General features: G+C 32.6%; 1 protein-coding gene across 1 annotated transcript in view; it reads left to right on the top strand.

Annotated features, from left to right (window-relative positions):
* Positions 1–19,179, top strand: part of LOC132735390 (uncharacterized) — a 66,813-nt gene that overhangs the window by 37,861 nt on the left and 9,773 nt on the right. Inside the window, exons 31-50 of the mRNA XM_060722330.1 lie at positions 2,755–2,863; positions 3,217–3,435; positions 4,141–4,311; positions 5,419–5,646; positions 6,700–6,849; positions 7,779–7,955; positions 8,673–8,846; positions 9,226–9,381; positions 9,762–9,843; positions 10,640–10,710; positions 12,047–12,127; positions 13,191–13,312; positions 13,822–13,960; positions 15,352–15,525; positions 15,955–15,986; positions 16,759–16,825; positions 17,267–17,428; positions 17,610–17,648; positions 18,338–18,475; positions 19,019–19,177. Coding sequence (XP_060578313.1) covers positions 2,755–2,863; positions 3,217–3,435; positions 4,141–4,311; positions 5,419–5,646; positions 6,700–6,849; positions 7,779–7,955; positions 8,673–8,846; positions 9,226–9,381; positions 9,762–9,843; positions 10,640–10,710; positions 12,047–12,127; positions 13,191–13,312; positions 13,822–13,960; positions 15,352–15,525; positions 15,955–15,986; positions 16,759–16,825; positions 17,267–17,428; positions 17,610–17,648; positions 18,338–18,475; positions 19,019–19,177 — 2,650 coding nt within the window. The remainder of the gene's footprint in view (positions 1–2,754; positions 2,864–3,216; positions 3,436–4,140; positions 4,312–5,418; positions 5,647–6,699; positions 6,850–7,778; positions 7,956–8,672; positions 8,847–9,225; positions 9,382–9,761; positions 9,844–10,639; positions 10,711–12,046; positions 12,128–13,190; positions 13,313–13,821; positions 13,961–15,351; positions 15,526–15,954; positions 15,987–16,758; positions 16,826–17,266; positions 17,429–17,609; positions 17,649–18,337; positions 18,476–19,018; positions 19,178–19,179) is intronic.

The raw sequence follows: 19,179 nt of genomic DNA on the forward strand, positions 1-19,179 counted from the left end.
CCCATTATTTTTAGAACACAACCATAAAAGTTCTTTTTTTTTATTTTTCAAATAAACATTTATCACTTCAGCGCGAGCAAATATCGGTTTCAAATTAAAGTTTCGTAAGATATGTTAATGACTTCCCGATGCTCGACTGTAAGTAATTTGTATATGTATGCGTTTTTTTGTTGTTTTTTTTGTTTTTTTTTTTGTTTTTGTTTTTTAATTAAAGCTTCTTATTCTTTAATATTTTTTATGTATCTCATAATCTGTATTGAAAATTTGAATTTTATTACAAATGGACTATCAAATTATGATGTATGCCCTAGAATTGAATAAACTTTCTAATTACACAATACGGGGTCATACTGATCTTTGCGTCTTTCTCTGAAATACTTATTTCCTTGTTAAAACATATTTGACCACATATTTCTGTCAATTAACTGTTCACTTTACTTCCGATTTTGTTGTACGGAAACACATGTTTCTAATTTGTGTTTTCTAATCAATTCGAATCTATAATCAGTTTAATGGGATCACCACCGGGTAAACGACTACTAGGTACTTTGGTCATGTTTTTTACCACAAATATTTGAATGTTTCTATTGGGATTAAAATGAGCATAGTTAACTAAACAACTGTTGTATAAATTCCTGACCTGTCTAATTCTAATTATGAGATTAGTGAATATATAAGACTTTCACTACAAAATATTCCTAAACAAAAGAGCACATGTTTAAATTTATTCCTATACAAATAAAAGATCAGAGTAGGGATCTGTCAATTACCAAAGATACTTTTATGTTAAAAGTTTGATTAATGAATTATGTAAGATGAAAATATAAGTATTGCTTTTTTTTATTTTGCTAATGTAAACTGTAATATTGTGCTGGGATTTTGTCGGAGGTCCTTTAGGGGTTTTGTAGTTAAATAGTTTTTTTTCGGCGATAATGGTTAAAGAATAAAATGTTTTAAAACTATATGTTCATCACCATCAGTGAATTTTTAGTTAAATGTATGCAAAATATTTACTAAACAGCTATATGATTTAGCGGTTTATGAGCGTTTTCCGCGTACAGCCTCCTGGGGTGTACAAATAAGTTAGTTTTCCTTAGTTATCTATATACTATAACATATACTATTTTCCTTAGTTATCTATATACTATAACATGTCTCTGATGTAAGCGACAGTTTACAATTATTTGTCTTTAAAAAAATATTAAGGACTATTAATAGTTTATAACAACAAAAGCACATGCATGATATTGAGAATACGTAGTTGTGCACAACGTTTCTAGTTAATGACCCGTCATAAACAGTTGGTCGCTGCGTAGTAATTGGAAAATTTGTTATCAAAAAATAATAAAGAATATTTGCCACTGAATTAAAGCATTTACTTATAAATTTTCATTTATGCTTTTTGTTAAAAAAAATATGGATAAAGTTATTATTTTGAAGGGTTTTCATACCAGAACTATTTAATACAGACGTACGTAATATGCCTAAACCTGATTACCGCGGCAGTATGACGTCACGGAGTAGTGATTTAAACAAAAATCAAGAATTTTTCAGAGAATTATTATCTTTACAAATTGCAGATATGAAATTAAAGAATGAAAATATTTTCATATTGTAAATGTCTGTGATGAGTGATGAGTCAGCTTAGAAAAAATCAAGGTACTATTTTTTGACCTGATTACCGTGGCAGTATGACGTCACGGAGTAGTGATTTAAACAAAAATCAAGAATTTTTCAGAGAATTATTATCTTTACAAATTGCAGATATGAAATTAAAGAATGAAAATATTTTCATATTGTAAATGTCTGTGATGAGTGATGAGTCAGCTTAGAAAAAATCAAGGTACTATTTTTTGACCTGATTACCGCGGCAGTAAGATTTGACAGACAGTTATTAACATTGGGTCGGCATAGCCTCCCCAAAAATGATTCTGTCCGCCACATAAAAATGCTTATGTCTGGCTTAACATGTATTTTTGACTATTCACACAGATCTTGAATATAAATGATTACACTGTTGTTTATTACTTTCTTTTACTTCTGACTTTGCGTGAATAAATTTCAATCTTCCCAATTTGAGTCAAATAATGAATTTCCATAAAACTTTATTTACTATAGATTTAAACATATCCATGGATAAAAAGCTTTCTTGTAAAGTTGTGAGTGCTTATCTATTAAATAAGCATTTAAGTGGTAAATTATGATTTAAGGATAACTTATCGTACATTTTACAGATTTACAGAATACAAAATGATGTTGACTTTTTGTGTTAAAGATCCTGTATGTTTTGTAATTGAGATTGCATACCACTCTTCATTGAATTATATAATATTATGTATGTAATTATGCAAATTTGTCAATTTTCAAACATGGAAGAATATGTAAAATATGTATTGCAAATATTTGTACATATTTAAGGTAATCATTAAATTATATGCATTCATTTCTTATTGGTAAAATTGACTTAGAATTTATAGAAAACTAAATTCTAATTACCTCCCTTTATTTACATGAAATATTAAATTCGGTAATATCTTTATAAATAATGTTTTTTGAAACTTACAATATCGATAAATCTTAATTTGAGCATCATAATTTGTATATAAAACCATAATAATAATGTGTTACAGGATCTTTAATCTTGCAACAATGTTATATAACTAATTTTAAAGTCTTTGAAAATTGATGTGTCGTAAGAAAGAGTTTCATTGTCAAGATGTATCAATTATCAATATAATGACATTTTTGTAAAAGGTTTGTGGAACAGATGGTCAGACTTACCCGAGTTTGTGTCATATGAAAAGAAAATCATGCCAAGTAATGCAGAATATAACAAAAGCTTTTGATGGACCTTGCAAGACAAGTATTATTATTATTTTGTTTTGTTATCCAATTTTATAACCTTATTAAACTAACTGATATGTTTTTTGTTGCTCTTTTTTGTGCCGAAGAAGGGTTTGAAATTTTTCTCAATACTTGAATATTCCATTATAAGATTGCTTTCCAATGAATATAAAAAATAAAGTAAGTAGGTCAATAATGTTAATTTTCATCTGCTTGTTGAACATGAATTATTCGTATTATAATCTAATTGTCGTGCTGATAAATGTTCTTTATTGGTATATTACCTAAATGAGCGATTGATCAATAATCTAGATACATATATCCTTACTCACAGTTATATGTACACTGACTCAAAGACCTTGTTATTAACAGAATGTGGTGAAACAGAATATTGTGAAAAGTATGAAATTTGCGAGAATAATGTCTGCAAGTGTCCAGAATTTTGTACCACGGACTTTAACCCTGTGTGTGCCAAAGGTGCCAAGTCCCGCGCTATGTGTACCTACAGTAATGAATGTGTTATGAACATGGCAGCCTGTAAAATGAAGGAACGATTTGTGATACTAAAGGATGGCAAATGCAGTCCAGACGGTAGGAATAATGTGCAATTATTTTTTGTTTTATATCTTTCTTCACGATACCATTTATTTACAGGTATCTCTTACTTTTTTTATAAAATTATACATAAATATTTGTTTATAATTTATTATTTGTCCATTTTGTTTAAATATTGACATGGTCATTAAGTCTTTTGTTATTTTATTCGTTTTGTTTTTAATGAAACAAAAATATGGTTTATGATATCTTATGCTGAAAGGATATGTTAAGAATATTAACATAGCAGATTTCCATTACATACTGATTCTTCTTAATATTACCTATTACCTTCATAAAATAGAGGAAGTAAGAGTCTCTTGAGAAAGCCAAACACGGCAAAATTAGAAATGTTGCAGACTGGGTTTGATTGAACCTGTTCATGATAATATATACGTCTACCTACTAAATTAATATGTTATATTTTACCCAAAAACCCTATAAAAACATACAATCTAAAGCACGTTACATAGATCAACACTGGGCGGCTAAAATGTATAGATATATGAGGAAAAACAGGAAAAAATACTCAAAATTAAATTGAAACTTAATATTAATAGCGATTCAATATCTTAGTGATTACTTTTGTAAAAGGGAGATTTTTTTTTAATTTTCTAAAATCATACGCCCAGTAATAGCTATTACTATAAAATTAACATTAAGTGACATCTTGTCTTACTTCATTTTGTTTATTACTCACAGACTCATCTGGAACATGCAGACTGCAATGTACAAGAGAGTACATGCCAATATGTGTGTATGACACAACAGATAACACACCCGTACAGAAAACTTACGGAAATGGATGCCTGTTAAAAGAAGCAATGCTTAATGGAAGAAAGTTACAAGTGCTATCCCCAGGACCATGCTCTCGTAAGTTTGAAATGTGTCAACGTGTTGAGTAATTCAATTTGACCCGCGCCATGACAAAACCAACATAATGGGTTTGCGACCAGCATGGATCCAGACCAGCCTGCGCATGCGCGCAGTCTGATCAGGATTCATGCTGTTCGCTGTCAGTTACTCTACTTGTTATAGGGTTTGTAAGCGAACAGTATGGATCCTGATCAGACTGCGTGGATGCGCAGGCTGGTCTGGATCCATGCTGGTCGCAAGCCCATTATGTTGGATTTGTCATGGCGCGGCTCATTTATACTTGTTCTTATCTTTCCATTGTCGTGCATGTCAGTTTTCATAATGTTTTCATTGCAATTCCTGTCAATTTCAATTTGTTTATAATGAAGTACTCTGTAAATTACTTCACAGCCATATACTTAACTTTTTTTCAAAATTATTACGCTTGAAATTGTTTGTAATTAATATGTGTCCTCATCGATTGTATTCTATTTAAAACATGGTCATTGTTAATGTTATTATGAAAAAAGAAAACACAGAAGAAGAGCTTTGATACTTCTACACCACCTAGATAAAAACACTGTTGTTATTCAAATGTAACCTACGGATATATATTTTTTTTCGTTTTATCTCCATTGTGTTGTCATTTTTCTTTCGTTCACAAACATTTGGACACATCTGATTACTGCACGACAATGTAGCGGTCTTTTGTTAACACCAACCATTCTGATATTTGACAGCACTGTTAAGCCTGACACGTATTAATTAACAACAGTCTTACAACAATTTTACAGATTCATGATGTTTTACTAAACAAACCAAAGCCATTTGCCCAGATTGATTTTATTACATCTGATGAGGTGGTTTTCCGCGCCTTGTGATTGTTAAAAAATAATACTTCTCAAAATTATGTGTTAAGATAATTAAGACTAAAAAATAATACTTCTCAAAATTATGTGTTAAGATCATTAAGACCGTCTGTGGAATTTGATCCATTATGTTACATTTTACAAGGCACTGAGTTTTTTAAAAAAAGACTTTTCAAAACAACATTTTATATGTACAATTCAATTTAAATATCAATTTGAAAACTTTTTATTATGTTACTCTGCATCATATTTTTAGGTAAATGTGGTACAACTGAGCAATGCCCTTTCTACAAGGCATGCATGGATGGCGTATGTAAATGTGCGGATGCATGCAGCACCAATGATTACAGACCAATCTGTGCCCATCCACAAGGCAATAACGCAAAACCTTTAACTTTTACAAATATATGCTTGATGAATCAACGGGTATGTTCGGAGGATAAGCTGTATATAATAGTTAAGCATGGACCGTGCAAAGAACCAGGTAAATAACTGTGCAATGTATATATGAGCTGCGTCACGACAAAACCAACATAATGAGTTTGCGACCAGCATGGATCCAGACCAGCCTGCGCATTCGCGCAGTCTGATCAGGATTTACAAACCCTAAAACAAGTAGACAAACTGATAGCGAACAGCATGGATCTTGATCAGACTGCGCGGATGCGCAGGCTGGTCTGGATCCATGCTGGTCGCAAACTCATTATATTGGTTTTGTCATGGCGCGGCTCATATATTATAACTATTAAATTAATACTTTATTCATTTTATTATCTGTATTCTTTCAAATCATAACATTATTGTAAAAGGATATTTTCATTTTACTACCGTGCTCCAATTTGAAAACCTTGTATAGTTGCTTTTAAAGTTGTTTTGTTTTCCTTCTAATATAAAGTAACATGCTTTAAGTAGATTTTCATTTTCAATGATTTCGATCCAATTTTACATCGCTAACTTCTACAACTCAATTTTCACCGTCCTTCTGGCCCCTTTCTACACATCCTTATCCTTTTTCAGGTCTTTTAATGAATTTTCATTTTTCAGGTTTTTCTGATTTCTTTTTTAATAACTTTTTATGACATTCAGTCCGCTTTTGACCGTATGATTTGTCCTGGTTGGTGTACCGCTAGGCCCCTTGCGTCAAATTTTCGTTCCGTTTATTTTTAGATTTTACTTTCCATTATCTTCTTTTAATAGCATACAATGTCATTGCTTTACTTTCTTTTCGTACATTCTATTATAGGTTTTATTGCATATTTTACCGAACATTAAAGCTATTAATATACGTGTATAGTCACTGAATCAATCATGAAATCATTTTAATCAAGTTTTAAATAGTGACATATTTGGATTTTTCAAACGAGTAATATTTGCATAAAGTAGTGAAGAGATGAGAAGTTTTTTTATCTGTTAAGAAAATAATATAGTGCAAGAAATCATTTTTCATGAAATAGATGAATCATATCTACAACAGAAACTTAAATTATCACATTTAAATTTTTATAATAACTAAACTTGTGAAGGTTGATATTTTCAGAACCTGTATTAGCATGTCCAAAGACGATGGACGACATTCCCTTCAGTGCAACTGCTGAGTGTAAAACTGAAAAAAACGAGGGCTGTGATACAGAAATGGGTGAAGTCTGTTGTAGCTATGGAGCTGGCATGAAATGTATCTCAAAGAAAGGTATATAATTATCATATTGTTTTCCATAATCTTGAATAATATTCTATACATATCGAGAATCTATAGTATAAGACAGATTGAATGAATGAATTCCTAATATTATTTTGGATACAACCACTGTGACCATAGTGATTGGATAATAATGGAATACATATATATTTATTCCGAAAAAAAAAGACAAAAATTAGACAAAACTAAAATACAGTCGAAAAAATTTTGTGCAAGATTTATATGCTTCAAATTGTATTTTTGCAATATATCAATACGTTTGCAGTGTCTTATGATGTCGTATATATTGGGTTTTAGACATGTTTTTTCCATTTTAATAATTTAGTAACTTTCCAAAACTTTAGCAAGTATATAAATATATGCAGTACATGTTACATATTTATTTGTGTATTTGTCTGTTAATTTATGAACCCTTTGTCGTTAAACTGTATCTGACATTATGATGTCCATACATTTACTTTTGAATGGGTTTATCATTTGGATTCATAGTTGGTATATTAAATGTAAAGGTCAGTAGAATAGCCCCTGAAGTATTATATGGGGTTGATTAATATTTATCATCCAATTATCAAAGCAGTTGTCAAGTTTGATATCGCTAGTTGTGCACGAATCATTTTTGCTGACAAATTGTGGATGATATTCATTTCATCGGACAATAATTCCTATAAGGAGGGGATCTTGAGACGGTTAAAGGTTTGTTGAAGGTATCTGTAACTGTAGAGTGTAGCACCTTCAAATTTATTTACAATATAAAACTAGTTATACTCCCTCCTGAAGGCGTTATGAAGCATTTAATGGATGGCGATTTTACAAGCCCCAATGACTTTCATCCATTTATATCATATTGTCTCTTGCTATTTTAAAGTTCTTCAATGTATAGGTATTGTAAATTATACACATATTATTTTGTTTTCTTTTAGAACTTGAGCGCGTAAATGTTCCGAAAATAGGAATATGTCCGGCGATTTCAGGATTAAATTTCGACGAGGCTATGTGTGACAGTTACAAATGTATGGACGACAGTGACTGCGCTGGTATAGATACCAAATGTTGTGCAAATAGCAAATGTGGACATATGACATGCTCGGATCCATTGGGTAAGCATTAAATATTCATATTTACAAATTATTAATATATATCCCGCAGCGTATTTTAGCAGTTAGGAAAAAAATGAAAGTGTTTATCGAAAGCCTGCATTTGACAGACACTTTGATCGATTTTGAAAATACCAAACTTGTGAATCATTTATAATATCTGGAACCAACCACTTGTCAGTTATCATTAAATTAGATTTATGATCACATTTTTTATTTTAAATTTGCCTTTTATAGTGTGTGAGCAGTGCACATTTTTATTGCTTTACTTTTGAAGTGATTCCTTTAAGTTAAAAACATAAAAAAGGCCGCTACAACTAAATAAAGTTTATGCCTGTTGTGGATATATTGCAAGGAGTGGCAACTATTGTTTTCCTTCAGCAGTTATGCTTGCAAGTTGCAATATGACCCTAATATAGTCTGTTAGACTGAACATCAAACCACCGTGTCAACAGTAATGTCATTTTGATATTATAGAGAACCAGATGCATCCAAATCTAAAATCAAAATACACTGCCAAATACAGAACACAGTACCGTAGTTTATTGTTACATTTTGCAAATGTTTACATAGATGTACATGCACGTTTATTCCGGACGTCGATTGATATAGATATAATTATTTTCTGGCTGAATATTTATATGCTTACATTCATATTGAAGCACATAAAGAAATCATTTACAGATTTGTTTTTTACCGCTGTTTATATATACATTTCAGTGAAACAAGAAGAGTCCCCATGTGCGTTTGGTTCATATATGGTATCCGAGTGTGATCCAAGTGCTGAGGTAACTGGCTGTGTGAAAGGAGGCACGTGTACTGTCGCCTTGACAAACCCCGAAAAAGTTAGTGTTTGCTGTGTTCCTGGTACACAATTGGCAAAACCAGGTGTAGGTATGTATCCGATTACATCAAAGCAAAGGAAACCTAATATTCCTTGACTTTAAATTGCCGTGAAAATGATGATCGTTTTTTTGCATCGTTTATATAATTCTAAGTTTTTATATGTATTGCATGTGAATACCAATAATAAAAAAATCATACTTGGAAAGCTAGTACATTAATTTGTAATAAATTGAAAAAAGAACAAATAAAATTTTGAAATGTAATGCGAAATCAGAGATCGAAACTCACATTTAATGAAACATATTTTTATTTAAAACAGAAATAAATAAATAAAGGTGCATTGAAAATCTAGTACCATGACGACGATGTGTTTAACGTTTTATTTAATATCGGAGCTTTATATTAACATGTTTTTCGAATCTGACAGAAAAAGAAATTTATGAAGCACATTTCTGTAAACTGCTTGCAACGGCGGGAATAACCTGCGCGAATGGCGGCACATGCGTTGGAAACATTCGGGATGGGAAAGTCTGTCAATGTAAGACCGGATTTTTTGGACCTTTCTGCAGGGATTATGTACCAAGTAAGTTTCCAGCTGTTATTTTGCCGTTCATAGCGTTTGGCGTGTAGAGCAAAAAGTGAATCGTTTGTTTTTTTGTATTTGTTGCCACTAGTCAAGAATTATACAAGTATTTGAATCCGAAATTATGTCCAGGCTTTAATCTTTTGACTTTTTGCACTATTAAATTTGATATTAAAAAAATTTGATAATTGGGTTTTATCACAAAAGGTAGCTTGATATGTCCGTAATCGTTGGTGGGTAGCTTGATTAATTCAGCAAAGAAAACAAAAAATAGTTTATCCAAAAAGAAGACAAAATTGACCTCGCAAGAGTAATATAAATATATTATCTGACGTCTAAGTTTTGACTACTGAGTTATGCTTTACTATATTTTGTTGTAGCAAACTGTGAAATACAAGCAGCATGTGTTGCAAATCCTTGTGACGTCACTAAATGTCCGGGTGTACCTGATGCAACATGTAGGTAAGTATTTTATATGCATGATGAAGGAAATCGATAATTTTTGCGGAGTTACTAGAGATAAGTATTTTTTCCAGAGTGATTTCTGAAATAGAATCATTTGAGCCGCGTCATGACAAAACCAACATAATGGAGTTGCGACCAGCATGGATCCAGACCAGCCTGCGCATCCGCGCAGTCTGATCATGATCCATGCTGTTCGCTTACCAACCCTATAACAAGTAGAGACACTGATAGCGAACAGCATGGATCCTGATCAGACTGCGCGGAAGCGCAGGCTGGTCTGGATCCATGCTGGTCGCAAACCCATTATGTTGGTTTTGTCATGACACGGCTCAATTTTCAAGAATAAAACAATTTGACACAGGGTTCTAATGAATCGATAAATATCTCGACTTCTCGACTTCGGATGGACACTTCGGATGGAATGAAAAGTACAGTGTTTTGTTAAATCATGCTATTTATCCAATTTCTACCTTTTACAAGGTTGTTATTTTTATTCTTTTTTTATTTTTTTTTTGTCATTACAATAAATACATAAACAGACTTACAAATAGTAGTTAGTAGTTAGAATAAAAAATCTATAATGTTAGATCTCGGACATTGCATGCAAACACAGATAATAATAACTTTAAGATGTTTCGGACATACAAAAAGGCATGACGTATGTTTTGTATATTGTATTATTATCACACAGATATTGTACGTGATATGTTGAAAAGAACATAATTATTTAGATAAGCAATTAACAAAATTTGTATAGTTTACATTGACAGGTTTTCTTTTGTCTTTTCCCCAGTATTAATACTTGCGAAAGGTGCAGTGCAGTATTCAAAAGAGGGACTGAGAATGTTAACCATCTCTGCCACTGTAAGAATCACTATACTATATTTCGAAACATATCATTTGGCTCTGAGAACAAATCTTAATACGTATGCTTAATTGTGTAAATTTTGTTTTGTCGTTTTTAAGCATATACCTGAAAAACAGTGAATCTTGTGCACTTCATGTTGACGTAATATTATTACAATATTTATGTAAAAATAATCTTTCTCGAGAAGAAGTAGTTTTGCTCATCTCTTATCATATGTTGTGCATCGAAATTGCTCATGGTTTCTGTTCAATAATAAAGGAAGCAGTTGCTAATTTTTGACAGGATCATTATTGTTTTTCGAGATTGCTATAGGATTCGTAATGTTGAATTATGTGACAAGAATCGAAGTTTTGTAAGCATAGGCTCAATGTTACGTAGATATCAACTATGTGTCATATAGAACGGATAGTATAGAGTAAGCTCTTGTGGGTTTTGATGCGATATTTCACTCGTTTAACGTAAAGTGATTTATAATGGAAGGTCTGTGATACATTGAATAATGAGTGAGACTAAAAAAAAGGATTGGAGCACCACACTAAATACGTATTCCGGTATATTACTGGGCAAGGCGCTTGAATCATAAAATGCTAAAATCTTGCCTTTTTACCCAACGGAATGAACTTAAATAGGTCTAATTTATCTTTTCACACTGATTTATGTATGATAATGAATGAAAAATGTAAAAATCGGCGAAAAAAACGATATTTGTCTATTTTGTGATCATGATTTCTGCAAGCGTCTAGAGGTACTGCTCCAATCCTGTATTGAGTTAAATCCTTGAATAATTACGTTGAAAGTATTTAGTATCAGACATAACAATAAGCCATGAAAAAGTATACGGATGTTGTTGGCAAGTGTGAGATACATGATTCTGTGTAACATATATTTTCATAGCAGATAATAAGATGTTCTAGGACAAAATATCATTACTCATCATTTACATTTTCAATCTAAATCATTTAGAACTGTATCAACATCTTTTCTTCAATCAACTGGTTATGTTGTTTTTTTACGAAATTTCAAATGTTTCATTTCTATTATTTTAATCAATATTTGAAAAAAAATGATAGAAAATGTACCAACTGTAGACCTACCCACTTTAAAACATTTTAGGGGTTCATTTTATTTCGAATTAAATAATATTTTCTTTCTTAACACTTGCATTCTGGTATGCTATCAATAAAGGTAATAATGATGTGCCTTTTAAACATCGATTTTGTTTGCCTGATAATATAATAATATTATAAATATGTAAGGAATAGTTAAGCTTTAAGAATTATAAAGAATCAATACTCTTGTACAATTGTATTATTTTATTTACCTTTTTCCTAGCAACCCCATGTTTTGTCCAGAAGGCAGTGATGAAGGCTCTTGCAGAATCTATTTATAAGGACGCAGACACATCTGATGACGGTTTGTTATTTGTCAAGTTTTAACCTTAAATCTGCCGAATTTCTTAAATGGACTTGTCCAGTTTACATTTTTTGGTAACTGTCCATTATCTATTTTGGGTTATCAAGATGATATATTTTAATCTAGTCAGCCAACAATTCAAAGCCTTGTCAAACGGTGTGGATGAATAGGCTGTTCAGGACACATCTGCGGATTTTCTAAATTCAAATGTTACCATTTCTTGCTATCTGTTGAATCTGTTTCAACCGTTGCTAGGGCACGTGGACTGTAGCTTAAAATTTCCATGATCCGTCAATGAACATTACAAATCAATCTGAGACAATCTGCAACATTTTCAATTTTGTCATTTTGGTCCTTCTTTAGTGATTCTTGATTTCTCTCTATTCGATTTCCATGCTGGTTGCAGAAGGTAGTAACGTTTAGTTTCAGGGGGTTATGGTTTAGGCATCAGCTGAAGAAAGATTTATGATGATTAATGAGTGGGGTTGATTAAATGAATCGATAGAACTAAAATAAAAAAGTCTTAGCCGATGAAAATATACACTTTACTTCTATATCATACAAATAATGATTTTTGTTGACTGTTTAATTCATGTCTGCTTATGAATTTTAAGGAAAGACAAACGAGAATATCCATAGAAAAAAATAAGACTAAACTGCTGTAAAGATTGTTTTTGTTTTGTTTTGGGTTTTACGTCACATCGGCACAGTATAGGTCATATCGCGACATTCCAGCTTTACTGGTGGAGGAAGACCTCAGGTGCCCTTCCGTGCATTATTTCAGGCACGAACGGGCACCTGAGTAGAACCACCGACGTTCCGTAAGCTAGCTGGATAGCTTCCTCACATGAAAAAATCCAAAGTCCCTGTCGGGATTCGAACCCACAGCGGTGAGGGGCAAGTGGTTTGAAGTAAACGACCTTAACCACTCGGCCACGGACGCCCCTGTAAAGATTGTGAAATAGGTAAAATAACAAAGTGCCTATGAAACTCAAATTTAATACTCTTTATATGTTTTTTGTGAGAGTACATATACCATTCATGAAGAACGTTTTTTTAACAGAAGACGATATGGAAACTAATCCATTCAAGCATATGTTGATGTATCTGATGAGTCACATTGGAATGCCTGCTGAGCCAGTTAATTACGAAGACCTTTGCACGGCAACAGGACAATTCAAACCCGTAAGCTTATTTCAAATTAATAATTACTTATTTACCATCATTAAGTTTCAGTAAACGGACTTAACATTTGTTTTATGAATTCTAAAAATGAAGTTTGATTATGTATTATATCTTGCTTATTGATTGATGTAGACATAAATTGTTACAGATTGTCAAACGAAATTAATGTGATGTTCTGTTCTTTAGTTTAAGTAAATACACTTACTACATGAATTATATAACTAGTATATGCTATAAACAAACTCAGTCAAACCGAGGCTGCAGTTTTTGCTATATAATACTGTCCGATGGACCATCACCCCCTTTTATAAATTTTGATAAATAAAATTATTTTTGTTTTGTTTCAAAAGTGTGTGATTCAGTTAGGTGAAATTGAATACATGCAATTGAAATTCTTCTCTATCAATTGATTATCATATATGCGAGTGTAAGTTTTCAATGTAACATGACCCATGTTGTTATAACACAAACATGCATGCATGTTTAATTTTCGTTTTTTTATGTTTTAGGAGCAATGCATCCGTGGTATGGGAGACGAAAAGCGTTGCTATTCCGTCAACACACAAACTGGCATGCCGATTCTAAACGGACCGAAAGTCACAAGTTTAGAGGGTCTAAACTGCGGAGCCTTAAACGAAGGAAATAATAGTACGTTTGAGCAGTTTTACAAGATATTTTTGTTAATTCTTTGTTGACATATGTATGAGCTTCTTTTAATCGATGTGTAAACCTTTAAAGTTTTATAAACTATGAACATTATATCTACCTTTGGGATAACCTTTCAGCAAATTGTGAACTTTAATGTTTCGCCTGAACCACTCATGCCAGTTTGATCGGAAAAGAGTCAACTCGGCCCTATACCAACTCGGCACGGGTCAACTCGGCACGGGTCAACTCGGCCCACTTTACAAAAATATATATATAACGTATTAACTTTGCTTTGCATATGTTGTTAAGGTAAATGAATAATGAGAAATATGTTTTTATTATATAATTATACTTCTGCCGAAATAAAGTACATTTAGAATTTTTTTTTATTTATTTGTCTTGCAGATTCGATAAAATTAATATAGATCTAGAAAAATGTGTTTCCTTAGATGCATTTTGTTTGTAAAGTTATATTAAAAAAATATGAAACAAAAACGTGTTTACTTAATATCATAAGCTTCTAATTAATTGCAGGTGGTCACTAATCAAATGAATGAATGAGTCAATCATAATTATCACCTAATTAATCGGTATCCTTAACATACACACTGATTGGTAATAATAGCCCGTAACAATATATATTTTAACACATTGTTTGACACTGAAGGTATTTAAATTTACTGGTAAACCTACCACGAGTCAGAAATACAGTGAGATACCCAATCGGTTTTTGCTGCATGTTTTGATTAAAATTAATGTGAGGAGTATATATCAATAGTATATGATATACACCAGTGAAGTGCATAATTTGCTCAAGTTAATAAAAAGTAAAACAAAATTCTTGTTTTCTGTATTAAGTATCTTTGATGTAAAATTAGTAATAGAAAGAGCATCGAAACACGAGGCTATCTGCTTTGCACGAGGGGGCTACCCCCGATTATAAATCAGATTTCTGAGTGTTTTGATGTTCTTTCTCTTTTGCATCATAGTCAAAAATAAAAACACGTTCCCTGATATCACAAAAATAAAATATCACAATATGAAACCCCAGAAAAAAGGAACCAATGAACGAGCATCTGAATATGATATTTCAATCGCTTTCCCTTTCCCGGTCGTCACAATTTATAAACCCCAGACAAAATGAACCAATCAATGGGCATGCTCTGCAGTGCGGGTAACTAATACAGGCACTCCAGTTAACGCACTGTGCTTGTATATGTATACGATTTAACTCTGACACATTTTCAACAGAAAGGTCTCCAAACTATGATACAAGATATGCATATATTCTAAGAATATAAAAATATTGTGGTTGCATGCATGCTTTCGGTCACTGCACTTTGTCGAAAAAAGATTATACCCCATTGACATGAAGTATTTTTTGTTTGAAGGTGGACTTCAGGAATTCTGTTTTAAACAGCCGAGTAAGAAGAGATGTAGTGCACCTTCCAAGCGGTACTTTTTTAACACCCGCACAATGGACTGTGAACAATTTCTTGATTACGGGTGCGATTTCGAGAATGGAAACAATTTTGTCAATTATAAAACGTGCAAAACCGCGTGTGGTGAGTGTACTACTATAAATGATATCGGTACATTAGCAATGTTCGTTAATGGATTTATATTCAACTGTTAATTATGAGAGTAACGAAAATGAAATTCTAGAATACACATCTTAGACTAAATGAACAGGTTAATAGCATTACTAAGAGCTGAATGTTACTTAGATATTGCAATATAGGACCATTCACGGGCGACTGTTTCTGACTTTTCAGCAAGTATTTGACTCATAATTGTCTTTTTTACAAACTTTATTCTTGTAATTTGTAAGCTTTACTCATTTTTCCCATAATTACTTTTTTACTGAAACTGATAGCGAACAGCATGGATCCTGATCAGACTGCGCGGATGCGCAGGTTGGTCTGGATCCATGCTGGTCGCAAACTCACTATATTGGTTTTGTCGTGACACGGCTCAAATTTGTTTCATTGTAGGTGTGATGACTTCTGCATTGTCGAAATGCGCGGTGAGTTGTTTTTAGTTATATACTATTGAAATCTTTTGCTTAAGTAGCCTATGCAATGTCAACGTTTGGATCATACAGAAGGCAACATTAAAGCCCTTAATAAGATTTCTGTTATACTTATCATTAAGTTATATGCTTATCCCCTGTTCATCCAAATATGATTGAAAATATGATGATCAAGTGCTTTTGACACACGGACACATGTAAACATATCAACCCCGTTGTCATACTGTTTGGACGTACTGATATTGGGCGACCCAGTCCGTGTTTTACTTAAATATTAAATTAACTTATTTCATATGGAACGATATGTACTGAAAAGACTGTTACATTATAATGTAAGGAACTACAATGTTTGAGTATTAGTAATTGTAACACATTTGCTTTGTGAACTTTGATTATAATTTGTAACACCAGTCTTAGAACTTGAATACTTAAATGCACACACACAGACACAAACGCGCGCACGCACGCAGTCACACACACACACACGCGTGCACGCACACAAATCACGCACGCACGCACACACACACGTACCTTTTATGACTTTTGTGCTAAGCCGGTGCTAGAGGGCGTGCGAGATGTTGCACCTGTCATTATCAGTAATGAATATTATCAAAACTGAGTCTGTAATTTCCGTCTTTTTATTTTTGTTCTCGATGCTTTTCTCCTGATTTTCTTAAAATAAAATAAGAAGTAGTCAGATGTTATGTTATTCCGGTTGTCTACAAATTGAAATGCCTGAATTTGACAAATTAATTATTTTTCGCAGGCTGCTAGGAGTAGGTGCGGATCTGGGAAACAGTGCAGAGTTGTAGACGGTAATGCAGTGTGCGTGGGTATGTGTCAACCATTTTTCACTGTTATTAACTTATTTTATTCCACGCGACTTGATATATGAGTTTCTTTACACTTATGCTTTATGTTACATTTCTTTATGTTATCTAGTTATATTACATCTTACCATCACTAAGGTCTGACATAACAAAAGTACACTTGAATGAGTCTGAATTTTTCTTTTCTTTTTTTAATCATATGGCTATTTTTAATAGATGCTTGTTATAATTGGTTTGAAAAGTTAACTCTTCCGGCAGCAAATTGAACTTGAAGATAAGGGTTTTATCAAAATTTCAAGATTTTGTTCAGTTTAGTGAAATCAATATTACACAGAAGTCCATGTACATTCCTACTGATTTATTTGCAGTGGTCATGATTATGGCTAAGCGTTATGCACAAAATAAGCATTTCGGTACTTAAACAATTTTACTTTTTTAATGCAGATCCTGATAACGTTCCTGCCAAGTTTGAACCTATATGTGACGCTGATGGTAACTTTCATGCTAAACAGTGCCATGGTGAAATTTGCAAATGTGTTAATCCAACAACTGGCGATACAATCTCGAATTCTGAAGCACATGGGCAAAACCTAACCTGCAAAAAGGGTATGTCTTATGTTTAACAGAAAACAAAACTGTGTTTTTTCCAAGTTATTCACTATAGATTTAATGTGATTTGTTTGGTTATTAGATATTGAATTGTTATCATTTGATGAATAATACTTATCTCTTCCCCCTTCTAACTGAAAATCAACTACAGTACCTTTGTTTGTTTTTCTTTTCACAGACGGGAACAATGTCAAACCTAACAGAACTAAACAGATAGGTAAGTAACAAAAACATCAATTATTGTTCTTTCCTTTTTTTTTGGTACATCTTACTTAAGATTTTGTAACGTTTGATTTATTACATACGCTTTGATACAGATTCCTAAATTGGTATGTGTGATTCTGCTTAGGAAAAACAATTATTTTCGAAATCAAGTATTTACAATAAACTATAACGATTCATTGAGGAACATAAATAAAAACTCGCTGCTACTTATGCTTCAATTAACAGGTGTATATAATCCACTGAAGATGATAAATGAGCCGTGTCACGACAAAACCAACATAGTGGGTTTGCGACCAGCATGGATCCAGACCAGCCTGCGCATCCGCGCAGTCTGGTCAGGATCCATGCTGTTCGCTATCAGTTTCTCTACTTGTAATAGGGTTTGTAAGGGAACAGCATGGATCCTGATCAGACTGCGCGGATGCGCAGGCTTGTCTGGATCCATGCTGGTCGCAAACCCATTATGTTGGTTTTGTCGTGACACGGCTTATCTGTTTGATGTCTAGTAGGAATGTTAAATAAAAACTGTGACAGTGTTTCTTAAACATATATTGTACAACGGAAATAAAAAAAACTAAAAGCCAAAGTAACAACACGTGATTTTGTTTTATTATCTAAGTGAAGAATTGAATCATTTTCAAGCAGTTGACAATATAATTATTAAACAATATATTTTTTCAGTATGCGAAGGGAATCAGGCAGCTGTTTTCTGTGCGAACGATGGAGACATTTGTAACAATTGTGAATTAGGAGCTGACAGAGAAAATCAACGTGCTAATAATGATGAAAAAGTAGATGACCAAAATGTTTGTAAATCATGTAAGTTAATATGTCATATATTTTCAAACTTTGAATAATAAAAATAATTCTTAGGATATCTTTTGACAGGGTGAAAACTTCAGAAGATACTTTTGCCTAATATCTCAATGAAACCTTACGCCGCTTTTCATGGAATGGCATGTATTACAACAAAGCTTCCATGATCACTGCAAGAGGACACCGAACCTTCCGAATTTTAAGTTTTGCCCTTTTAGGAAGTTTTTAAGGTTCCCATTTTGTCTTTTTAACTAATACAGCAACTATTTATAAACATGTGTCTATTTATTGTGGTTAAGCCTACCACACTATCTTCTACATGTTTATCTTTATAATGTCACATTCAACCAGGTGTCTCTTCTTCTGTTGCTTACCAACTACCTTTACCTGATCCGTATTATATCTTTCGATATTTATTTGCATTTTTCCCTGTCTTGATTATATACTCGTTTTTGTGTCAACTAATTACGACTTAGCCGTGAAATCGGCGGCATGATAAATGTTTAATATTAGCATTTTGTTTTGATGGTGTTGTATTTTCTTCAGGTAAAAGATGTACATCTTCGCAAGGAAAGCAGACATGTAAAACGGAAAATCTTTGTGTTAACAAATGCAAAGGATTTCCGAAGGCAGTTTGTCGCATAAATAAATGTACATGCAGGGAGGAATATTTCGCAAACGGGAAAGTAGTAAACTGCAGTGCATGT

This window comes from Ruditapes philippinarum, unplaced genomic scaffold, assembly GCF_026571515.1.
Source record: "Ruditapes philippinarum isolate M1 unplaced genomic scaffold, ASM2657151v2 ctg1485_1_1_1_1, whole genome shotgun sequence".
Lineage (NCBI taxonomy): Eukaryota > Metazoa > Mollusca > Bivalvia > Venerida > Veneridae > Ruditapes > Ruditapes philippinarum.